A 12341-nucleotide genomic window follows, 5' to 3' on the forward strand; every position below is an offset into this window, starting at 1 on the left:
GTGATTTCTTTGGGGAACCACTTGTCTTCCCCTAAGAACATTCCAGGGAAGGTTTGACTCACCTCTTGCTTCCAAGTGGAAGGGTTGAAAATAATAGCTCTTGTCACTTCTCTTTGCCTTGTTATGGGGAATATTTAGTGCTGGAGCTGGGATGTGGGGGTAATATCTTGGATGTGATAATGTTCCTCCCTGCATCAGTGAACATGGTATTGATTGTAAGCTGTCAACCTTTTTGCACGCTTGCAGGGTCCCAGAAGGCTAGCTACTGTTGTGAGGCAATGCATCAGGCAGGGACACATGTGCTCTATTAACTAACTTTGTAATCTGAGCTTGGTGGCTTGCTCTTAAAGCATCTTGGCTCCCTGGCTCTCAATTTCTTTTTTTTAATTTTTTTATTTTTTGACTCTTCTGAGTAGTCCTGTGATGCCATATACCAAGGTTCCTGGTACTCAAACTCCCAGTGGCAAACTGCTCATCTCGTAAGCTTCCTGGAGACAGAGGCTGTGCCTATCTTATGCATTCATTTATCTGTTCATTCATTCAACAAATATTTATTGAGCACCTACTATGAGGCAGATACTTCTTTATGCTTTAGGGATACAAAAGTGGCCTTGGTCCTCAAGGAACTTAGGGTGGTCAAGAAAAGAGTTGATTCTTGAGCGAATTTATCAGTATATCCCCTGTACCTGAGGGCTTTATTCATATTTGCTAAGTTAGGGAAACCATAATTCCTCAATTGAGTAGTTTATAGCCTAGCTAATGGAGAATCTCTGATGTGTGAACTCACTAATGATCATTATTATTTCTCATATCATGCATTACTATCCCTCCACCTCATATCCCCTTACTTCTCTTGGTCTGTCTTATTATTTTTTACTATTCAATCATACCAGGATATTCTAAGTTCCTCAGATACACCATGTGCTCTTTTTTTGCCTTTGCATATACTATCTTGACACCTGGAACACTCTCATACTTTCTCTTCCCCTGGGTAATTCATTCCCTATTTATCTATTAAGGATTGCTTTAGGAATCACCTCCTTTTGGTAGCTTCTGGTCCGGGTGAACTGGAGTTACTTTGCATTTTCCTGGAACCCTGAGATACCCATTAGAGCAATATCTTGCTGTTTTATAGTCCTAAAAGAACAATAGCAAGAAACATGCATGGGGCACTTACTGTTGGTCAGGCACCATTCTCATATGTAGTAAGTCGTTCAGTTCTTATGTGTACTAAATCATTCAATCTTCATAGCAATTTTATGAAACAGGTGCCATTGATCCTTATTTTATCAATAAGGAAATTGAGACCTAGAAAGGTTAAGTAATTGACCAAGGGTCATTCAGCTTATTAAGTGATGGGAGCCCAATTTCAACCCAGACAGGCACCGTGGGCTCTTAAGCATGACATTCTGCTATTACCATTGCCTGTGAGTTTGCCTGTGTTCCACACAACACTGTAAGCCCTTTGAGGACAGGGACTGTCACTAGTGCTTCCCCAAACCACTTTGGACCTGGGCTTCGCAGGTAGTAGATTATCAATCATTAAATGTTTATTGAGTGAATACATGAACGAATGCATGAACTTGACTCAAACTGAGCAGCTGTTTAGAATGCAAAAGTATTACTTTTCCTTTTGCCAGTAAAGCAGCTCCCTTCCATCACTTCTCTTCCAGCCTTCCTGGGGTTCTCTTTGACTCACACAAGGATTTACTAATTTGGCTGGGAGGGAGTGTACCACTAGCCAATCAGACAAGAATCCTAGCACTTGTGGCTGGTCCCCCTTCTCTATGGTCTCTGGGTTTCTGTATAAGGGTGAGTTTGGGAGAAGTGCTTTGTCTAGTTTGACTCAAACCAAATGCAGCAGCCCAAATGCCTGGGGTCACAACAAAGAGTTATGGGTTGGGAGGAAAGAAGCTATGAAAAAGACCAAGGTTGACTTTTTTAGGAAATTGGGGGTAGGGAGTGGATCAGGAATATGGCAGTTACTAACTCCCTGTTTCCGGCCTGGTCGTGATCATTGTTTTGACAGCGTCCAAGGCAGGAATCAGCAGAGATGGCAGATCACCTTGTTTGGCCACCAGCAGTTTAACCAATGGGGCGTGCAAGATCTAAACTGGAGGACACTTAAACAGTAATAATAAGGTCAGGGTTAGGGGTTGAAGACTTCTGTGAGCCACTTGACTTCACTTTCTGCTTTAGTGACAGACCAAATTTGTATTTGTTGTCAGCTGTCAGGCAATATTTGGTTGCAGAGAGATGGTTTGTTTGTATCCTCACAAGTGTAAAACACACACACACACACAACCAAAAACAAGACAGAGTAGCTATGTATTACCCATCACTGTGATGGAAGAAGTATAGGATCTGGGACAGGACAGATTTTGATGAAACTTCTGGCTGGGTCACAATGACTGTGTGTCATTTAACCTTTTTGAGTACGTTTTTCAACTGTAAAAAAATGAATAATAAATTTACCTATTGGGTGATTGTAATGACTTTAAAAAGTGCCTATCCCATGCTTGTCATAGAATTAGTGCTCATAAATATTAGTTTCCTTTTATTCTTTCCATCCATTTTACATTGAAATACAGTACTTGGATATGGGGGTCAATAAGTAATTGTTATTGGATGAATGAAAGAAAGAAGGGCAAGGCCAGTTCTGGCAAACTGAAAATGGGTTTCTGATAGAATGAGAGAAACATCGACTTCATGCTCCCATGCCATGTCCATTCTTGCTTCAGAACCTCACGTATGTTCTCTGTACTGGAAATGCCATATCATGCTTTGACTGTTTACTGAACCACTTTAATACTCTGCTTAGATGTCACGTATTCTGAAAAATTGTTTTCTTACCAGTCCTTGTTAACTGTTTCTTTCTTTGTATTATTTCTACAGTTTACACGTATCTCATTGTATTGTAAATAGGTTAGCAACATCCATGTTGCTCCTCTATGGCTGTCACCTCCTGGAGGGTGGGGACGAGTGACTTCTATACCTCAGTAACTCCAGCTCCTAGCCCTGCCCCCCTGTGTGACATGTGCCAGGCACTCACTACGTGACTGAGATGAACTCATGGGTCAGGACTGAGACTTGCTTTCTGATCAGTAACTTCCATCTAAATATATAAAATGTGAGATGAGATAGAGGATAAGAGCCCTTGTGAACTGTGTAAACTTAGTGAAGTTACACAATCTCTCTCAGTTTCCTTATCTGGAAAATGGAAACAATCATAGTAGTGGCATCTAGAATTTCAAGGGTAAATAAATTAGTACATGGGAAATTTTTGAACCAAGACTGGCCCATAATGAGAAGTGTTCAGTAACTGTTAGCTACTATCGTATATTAGAAAGAGTATTTTAAGAACTCTGGCTTTAGAGACAGACACGTTGAGTTGGAGTCCTGGGTCTCTCTCTTCCTGGCTATGTGTCCGTGGTTGGGTTGACAGCTTGAGTCTATTTCCTCACTTCCAAAATGGAAATAACACTGGCATCAATCTCATGGGGTTAAAGAAGGAAGTTAATGAGACATTACCAGTATGTCCTTCTAATGAGTATTGTTGCTAGTATTGTTTTATGGTGCTTTAAATTTATCAAAGCAATTATAAGTAAATACATTTCTTGTGCTTCTCACAGTAATTCTGTGAGCTAGGACAGATGGTTTTCTGAGGGTTTCACAAGTGACGTGACTGATGTACACATTGAGTGACTTGCCTAAGTTCCGCAGTTACTTAGCAGCAGAGCCAAGGGCAGGATGCACATTTCCTATCTCCCAGTTCCACGTTCTTTCCATGACCACGCAAGTCATTCCAATGGAAAGCAGTTCCTGAGACCTGACTTAGAAGTACAGGGGGGAGTGTAAGATTAAGGTCTGACAGATGCCCAGTGACTCAGGCGGCATCTGGGGGAATATTTCCTGTTGGTGAGTCGGTGGATTGCAGTGTCTTTGGGGGTACCGTTGAAAACACACCCACTTCATCTACACATGGCCATAATGGAGGAGGACAAACTAGGGAGGGTTCCCTCAATCTGGCTCTGGGCTATAGTGTCACCCCCAAGCTTTGCTATTAGGCCTACTAGGGCTCTATTGAGACCCACAGGCAGTCAGCAAAGGGACTAAAAAAGCATGCATCCACAGTGGTGGAAGGAGGGTATGAGGGGAGCTTTAGGCAGTTGCCCTGCTGGTTTGAAGGAAGGACAATCGTGGTCCCCACTTTGTCAGTGATTGAGTGTGTTAGGGTCAACTTTCAGTATAACAGGCCCTAGAGTATTGAAAAGAAATAGATCGGAGATAGTTGACTGATTTCACTGGGTACCAGCTAAAAGAATGTTAGCTTCATCCTTGTTCTGCCTGACTGCTGTTGCACATGTCACATGTTGGTTGCATAATAAGTGTTGATAGGGTGGAGTTAATTATGAGATCAATGAGAGGTTTAAAGATGTTGTGTTCCCCCCCCCCCCCCCAGTTCAGAGTAAGACAGGGGCCAGACTTCAAGAATTTAAGAAGCAGATGGGTTCTTACTGCCCACCCACCTACATACACCCCGCTACTTTGATGCTCATTTGTGTCTTTCTTCTTTCTTCTTTGAATTCTTCTTCCTCCTCTGGACAAGAAGGCATGGATGTCTGTCCAAGTCCAGCTTTTTAAATGTCAGGCACTGTTTCACTTGGATCATTTCAGTAAAGGCTTGGGAAGCTGTGGCTCCCTTTCCTCCTCGGTCACCTGCCATCCTCCAGCGTAACCTGACGGCTCCTACCAAGCTGCCGGCCATGCAGTATTTAGAACCAACAAACTGTTGAAAACATGGCTAGTCAGCTTTTAAGTAGCTTTTAGTGTCAGCTGGAACAGGGACCGAGTTGATGATGACCATCTCCAGCACTGGGGCAGAAGGAAATTGCAACTGAAAATACCTCGTTCAGTACCTGGCACAGGGCAGGTCAGTGCTGATACATGGTGGTGGGTGGGGATGGCTGCCTGAGGTCCGATCTCTAAGGCCTTCCCCTCCTGTTCCGGTCTAGGAGTCTCGGATGTTTTTTTTTCCTGGTGCATCCTTTATTCGAATAGCTGCTCTCTGCTCTTAATTCTGAGATTTTCAGCAAATTCCTCCCACTCCCTGGATCTCAGACTCTAAATCTATGTGCTAAGGGTGTGGGACTTGTTAGGGGATTTTTATGTGGAGTCCACAGATAGCCTGCAGGGGGGCCTGTGAATCCCTTAAAACCATGACCAATTTGTTCATGTATGTGTTGTGGGGAGCACTCTTGGCTCCGCTTAGTGGAGAACCATTGTCCGCCGGAACTCTCGGATGCCTCCAAGTGTTCTCTGACACCAGTTACTCAGTGTCCCCAAGTCTGATAACCATGCTCCCGGGGGTTCACAAAATGATTGTAGGTGGTGCATGGGTACGGCTGTTAGGTCACTCGTTATGTGATTATTTTAATGTTAAAAAAAACCCACTAAAAGGGACATTTCCTGATTATCTTTTCTTTGGAGGAGGCTAAGTCTTGCTTTTAAAAAAGGTGACTTAAATGAGTAATATCACAGGGGTAGGTTAATGCCTGAGTTTGAGCAACAGGGATCTCTCTCAACCCCCACCTGGTACCAAGAGAGGAGGAGTCTCAGAGGAGCAGGGAAAAGGCCATAAGGAAGTTGATGAGTAAACTCTGGACAATAACTCACTGGTCCTTCTAGCTATCCTGATATCACAGTTCTTTAGAAGTTGGAGAAGTTTCTGATCCTCTCTCAGGTCTCCTCCAAGAACACTGTCACAGTCAGGCCAGGAATCCTGCCCAAGGAGTTGCCATCTGGGGCCAGTTTATGGGCAACGCTTGAAGAGAGGCTCTCATTGCAGGGAAGAGGACAAACACTGAGAACAGGGTCACGTCTTCATCCACATGCTTCTTCTCAGGTTTGAGAAGTACTTTTCATATCTGAGTGTTTCTGAGATTGGGCTGCATCTTACAAAATGGTGCTCCCTTAAATGCTAGATAGCTATTACCTTGCCAAGAAGCTGTTATTTAAATGGATAGTAGCTTAGAATGGAAATAGGGTTCTTAGACTATTTTTTCCCTCCTCCCAAGCAAATTACACTTGCGAGTTGGGACTTTACGAATAAACACAGTAATCCAAAGAGAATTTCTGTTTAAAAGAAAAATGCTCAAGTCATTTCCTGTTGACGAATTGGAAGTTACAGGGAATGAATCATGGTGACGGGTCTGGAGACACTAAGCCCAGGCCCCGCTTCCTGGGTACCTCCCACCTCCTCTCCGAGACTCCCCTTCACATTTATAAATCCTTTGAATTCATTGAGTCTTCTGCTCAGAGGTGTGCCACATAGAACCTTCTGGAACTTACAAGTCTGAATTTTAAATGTCGGGGGAAGGATGAAGCAGACTGCACAGGTTCAAGTAGACTTCACGATATCGTGAAAGATTCCTGACTCCCCCATATTCTGTTTTTGTGGCAAGAGAGCTGTTTGGTGTATTCGTCCAGATGGTGAGCTTGGGGTGGGTTAGAAACACTTGATGAGACTTCACAAATCAGCATGTGTATTGGCCATTTCCGTTCTAGCTGCAGTGGAGATTGATGGATTGTGACTTTTGGTTACCCAACCCAGGAAGAGAGGAGGGGGCTGCTAAGGAGACGCGCCCCAAAGGAACAGACCAGCCTTTCTCAGGGAGCCAGGGGTGGTGCCATTGCTTCACTTAGAATGCCAGATAATAAACAACCAGGACTCGGCCTTTAGAAGTCAATGGAATAAATAAGCTGGAAAAGGTTGAAGAGAAAAAGCCAATGAACGTGTAAGTGGAGGATTATATGGAGCCATTTAAAATGACAAAAAGCAAGAGTAACAAAGCAGCAGATGGAATTTGGCCCCACATGGCCTTGCCAAGCTAACTCTGAGAAGCACTGTGTAGAAAGTGTTCTCTTTATGTCCCCTGAAGCATTCATGGGGCTTCCTGGCCAAATTCTCAGGCTGTTTCTATGGCGCTTCCAGAAAAAAGAGTATAGCAGCGTTGATGTGTCCCCTCCCTTCTCATTCTGCATCCCCTTCACTGCCTCGTGACATAAATCTCTGCTTCAAATGAGACTGTTAATAAAAAGTGTGGCAGGGGAGGGAGATGCTGACTGCTTGTGATTTTTTTTCACAAAAAAAAGAAAAAGGAGAAATTCTCTAAGAGTAAACGGTGTTTATTTTTTTGTTGATTTTTTTCAATCAAATGGAATTGCTTAATTAAAAAAAACTTATCTCTTTTCTCTTTAAATACTACAGACAACCTCATTTTATCTCAGCAGACACCTAGAAACAAAACACTGGACCCACCAGAGAAAACCGGGCAAGAAAAGCATCAGAAATTCAAGTCAACTATGGAGAATTAGTGTTAGCTGGCAGCTCTCAATTCTAAACAGAAATGTCTCAGAACCTATTGGGTTTGACAAAAGTTTCTTAGAACTGGGGATCTGGGAAAGTTGGACTCCTTTTAATTCTATTCCAATTGTTTTCTGCATAGGGAAATTAATGTCAATGCATCAAATGAAGACCCAAAGAAACATTTAAAAACATGTCTGACTAGTATTCAGTATGTGAGATTATTAAGTAATAACTTGTCCTCCTAGTTAACCTTGTCCTGGAATATATATAGGTTATTTGTAGCCGCCACTGCTATAATATTTTCTGAAGGGTGCCAAGCCGTATGCAAGATCTTTTTGCTAAAGTCCAGACTGTCGACACTGATCTCGTCTTTTCTCCGCTTGCCCCCTACGCACACTTTCCGCGGTTTTAGGATAGCCCGGGGTTTGCTGTTTTCCCTCGAGGCCTCCAGGGTGACGTCACGCTTGGTGTTTCTGTCGAACATCCTGAAGAAGTTGTTGTAGGAGCCTGTCATGATGACGCTGCAAGGTAGAGAGGAAATAGGGAGTCACTGAGGACTCTGGAGAAAGGCAGGAGCGTATCCCCATTGTGTCTTTCTGGAGCCAATGACACCACATTATGGCACCATCTGTTTCACCAAAAACCCAAACAGACTCAACAGTGTGACCATGGTCTCGGTTTTGAAGGCTGGTTGGGAAATGAAGGATCATGATAACCCTCCTTGTTACTTACTTCTGTGGATAGATCCCTTTTGGTTCTTTGGCTCAGGGAGTGAGTCCTGCGGTTTTAATGATCCCAGCCTTATGTCCCTTAGGATTGCGAGGCTGGAGAGAGGTCAGGGCAGGAGGAACACTTTTGAGAACACTGGTTATGCACACGGAAAGTGTGGTTGCAGGAGTGGGGCTTGGGCCGGACGTCTAAGGCTTTCTGCAGCTAGCACAGTGGGAGAAACGCTGATAGATGAGCACACTGAGCCTGGTGTGTCCTCCCCCTGCTAAGAACCAGCTCTCAATTCAGCCTGGCCAGCAAACTTACCTAAAAAACGGATGTCATCGCGGTCTCCCTCAGGAAGAGAGTAAACAAATTCAAATTTTAAAAGAAGTTGGGAGAGGAAAGACTTGCTAGTGGATTGACCGATGGCATCCACCTTTTTTTTTTTTTTTAAAGATTTTATTTATTTGTGAGAGAGAGAATGAGAGAGAGCACATGAGAGGGGGGAGGGTCAGAGGGAGAAGCAGGCTCCCCGCCGAGCAGGGAGCCCGATGCGGGACTCGATCCCGGGACTCCAGGATCATGACCTGAGCCACAGGCAGTCACTTAACCGACTGAGCCACCCAGGCGCCCGGCATCCACCTTTTTGTAAGAGCTCTCCACCCTCAGGCAGATTTACGACTGACTGAGGGCAGTGACTGCCAAAGCCTTCCAGAAGCAAGGGACTGACTCTTTACAGGTGACAGTTTGCACACACGGACAGGCTGGGGGGGTGGGGGACCATGCTGCTTCAGTAACATCCCACGGGGGCTGCTGCTGGAGCACGGGGGCTTGGCCTCGTTGGTGGGTGAAGCCCTGACCAACTGAGGTGAGGATGGGAGAGGACAGCACCTCCTCTCCGTTCATGTGGCGTGAGTGTGCAGACAGGTGCGGGGAAAACTGAGAGCATGGGGCCACAGCCAGGGGGACAGGGCTGTGGGGTCAGCTGTGCCAGGCAGATCAGTCAAGGGCTTGCCTGTGTAACTCTGGCCCAGGAAACAGACGTGGTGAACGTGTTTGTAGTGGAAGAAGCTGTTGCTACTTTATCAGGTAGGGTGCTGAGCGCTCGACTCCCCTGCAATCTCACCTGGACTTCCGTTATCCCAGATAGGGGCTTTACACCTGAGGAAAAGTGAGGAACTCGCTCACTGTGACAAAATGGCCAAGTCAGGCCTCCAACCCCCATGTGCCCGACCCCAGGGCCTAGCACTCCGCCACTGGCCTCACTGCTTCCCATGAACCAACAAGGCTTCCTCCACCATGAGTCAGCTTGGTTTTAAACCGAGAAAGCCCCTGTGTTTTGGGTTTTGTTGGTTGGTTTGAAAAAAAAAAGAAAAACTCTCAACCTTACCTGAACTGAGAATTTTCTTGGTTATGGAAAGAAGTAGTGAAGTTATGAAAAGAATGTCAATCTTAGGATTCAAACTCAAACCTTCCTACTCTTGTCTCTACTACGTACTAGCTCATGAGCTGGGGCAGGTCGCTTTATCTTGCTGAGCCTCAGTTTACTCAGCTATAAAATGGGGATGATGACAACAACCTTGTCATCTTGTGGTCAGGATTCTATAACAGGATGTGGGCGAAGGTGACTAATACGTACTTTGTGAGTCTAGGTTAAGGTAAGTTATTAGGACAATAACAACAAATAGAATTTATTAATATAAACTACAAATAAAAATTAGAAACACAGGTTTGGGGCCCGCTACTTTCCCCCTTAGGAGCTTTGGTTCGTACATCACAGCTGCTCTGTCATCTCTTCCCTCCGCCCTATAGCAATGGGGTGCTGTGACTTGGGGCCTCTGTCATGTGGAGATTTTTTCTGCGTCTCCTAAGTGGAAGGCACATTTTGGTTCATTGGCAAAGAAAGCCAAAGAATGGCCAGAAACCGCTTGTTTTTACTAAAAGTTCCAATTCCTGAATGCCTTGCCCTGACAGAAGGTACTGCTTGCAAGCACTATTGTTGGTGCCGTGTTCCTCAAAACACTAAATCAGCCCCTGGTAGCCTGCATTTCGTTCTGGAAGGCGGGGAATCATCTGTATTTGTCAAACTAAAAATGAACTATTAGAAGGTAATATGAAGTACTGTTGAAATAAAAGGCCTTAAAACAATAATAAATCACTTTGAGGGAATATGATAAATGAGGCCAACTAGAATTCAGCTAATGAACTACCGGGGCCTTTGGACAGGTCTACACTAGAAGCGTCTAGGGATAATTTTCGATCTAGAAAGCACACTTTGCAATAATTGGAACTGTTTATGCTGGAATTCGCTGGTGCATTATTAGTGTTTATTTCGGCCATGTTGACCTAGCTCTGGGGGCGTCTGGTGTGTAAGACATGGGATTTTCTCGTTGATGTCTCATGGTCACCTGTGCCAGTCCTGAAAGAGGATTCAAGGGTCTCACTCCATCTCTCCCTTATATCCAGGTCTGACCTCAAGGGAAATCCAGGGACCTACACAGTGGATTCCTGCCAGGCCCTGGGGCCTGATTCTGACCTCCCTTTGGCCACGCCCTGCTTAGGATAAATTGCCCAGGGCCCCAGCAAATACAGGGCTCACCTCTGGAAGATTCCCTAGCCATGGAGCCTCTCTTACCTGTCTGACCCATTCCACACACATTCAAATTTATCAAAAATGCAGTCGTTTTCGTAGAGGGAGCACAGCTTGCTGCGGAGGTAGTCATGCACCTGTTGGGGAAATACATCAAGAGGGTCAGTTACTATTTTAAAAATGCTCGTTTCTGTGAAGACCTCCTCTGGTGATGTGAGCTGTTAATTCTTCTAGTATACATGTGCCTTGAATTGGATGGCCTGGGTCTGAATCCAGGCTGGGCTCTTTGCAGCCATGGGTTGGGGAGCTGCTTATGTGGCGAGTGTGGATTAAGCAAGCTTGCTCAGGGAGCCGGTGGCCGGCAGAAGGGCCCAGTAGGTGGTATAGAGTCCCGTTTTCTAAACTGACTTGCAAATACACATTAGAGGACACTATTCATTTAGCCTTTAACTCAACAAATGTTTATGGCCTGCCAGCTCTTGCTTGGGAGAGGCAGTGAACAAAATACCCCTGGTGTGCTTTCATCCTAGCATGGGGGCAGATGAGCGTTCACGTGGGCCTTTTATGCTGAGCGAAGTGAGGAGACGTCACAGAAGGGACCACTGAGCTGTGTCATGATTGATAATGTGAGGCAGCAGAGGCAGGGAGGCCAGTGAGAGCCTGGTGGCAGATGATGGTGTGGAGCAGGGCGGGAGCAAGCGGTCAGCTTCTCGGCATGTTTGCAGGGACAACTGATAGGATTCGTGGATGGTGCAACTGTGAAGCGTGGAAAGAAGAATGAGAGTCAAGATGGCTCCTGGATCTTTCTCTTGAGCAAGCGGAAGGATGGACTTGCCACGTTCATTTTTGGGTATGATAATTTGGAAAGGCCTGTGCAGGTGAAGCTGTTGACGAGCCTCTGATGTAAAGGATGCAGTCCTGGAGCATGGGTAATTCTCTCCGGTTTCTATTTTTCAGTGAAATAAGAAGGAAAGTTCGCACCTGAGAGTGAAGAAGGGCAGGGGATGCTGGGGCCCCATGAAGTTGTTGGATGGGAACTTTACGGGAGACCAGTCAGCATGGTTGGGTCATTCACCCTATGTTCCCTGAGATGTTTTGGGGGATTGGAAAGCTCTCTGAGTCATGCGGACAGTGCAAGTATTTCTAACTCGGCAAACGACTGTTACCAAACAGTCCTGGGCCTTGTCAGGGTACCCGCCTCATTGCTTTGGTGACAAGAGAATCCATCTGCGGCAGGGCTTCTAGCATTGTTAGATGGAGAAGGGGATGCGAGGGTGAGGTTTACGTCTCACACTTAAGATCTATGCTATAAATTGTCGTTCCCTTCCTCTCCTGCCGCCTTTTGGGCCTATTCCAAGTGGCACAAGTCTGATGTAGAAGGCCATTTCTTTTTGTAGGGCTGCAGATCTCTAGTGATTGTTAAGAGTCTTTGAGCAAAGAAGGAGGAGTGAGTCTGTGGGCAAAAAAAGGACTGATTCTTGATCTTGACCATTGTTTGGCAAACCTTTTCTTTTCTTTTTTTTTTTTTTTTAAAGATTTTATTTATTTGACAGAGACATAGCGAGAGCAGGAACACAAGCAGGGGGAGTGGGAGAGGGAGAAGCAGGCTTCCCGCAGAGCAGGGAGCCCGACATGGGACTCGATCCCAGGACCCCGGGATCATGACCTGAG

At 45.3% G+C, this 12341-nt stretch overlaps 1 protein-coding gene across 5 annotated transcripts in view; it reads right to left on the reverse strand.

The window, feature by feature from the left end:
- Nucleotides 1–7170: 7170 nt before the first annotated feature.
- The window catches only part of PPP2R2B (protein phosphatase 2 regulatory subunit Bbeta), a 416527-nt gene continuing 411356 nt past the window's right edge, over nucleotides 7171–12341 (reverse strand). For all 5 annotated transcript variants that reach the window (XM_021702176.1, XM_044917125.1, XM_021702179.1 and 2 more), the window contains 2 exons: nucleotides 10716–10807; nucleotides 7171–7890 (listed from right to left, as the gene is read on the reverse strand). In XM_021702176.1, coding sequence (XP_021557851.1) covers nucleotides 7611–7890; nucleotides 10716–10807 — 372 coding nt within the window. In that variant the 3' untranslated portion in view covers nucleotides 7171–7610. The remainder of the gene's footprint in view (nucleotides 7891–10715; nucleotides 10808–12341) is intronic.

The sequence above is a fragment of the Neomonachus schauinslandi genome, chromosome 7 (assembly GCF_002201575.2).
Source record: "Neomonachus schauinslandi chromosome 7, ASM220157v2, whole genome shotgun sequence".
Lineage (NCBI taxonomy): Eukaryota > Metazoa > Chordata > Mammalia > Carnivora > Phocidae > Neomonachus > Neomonachus schauinslandi.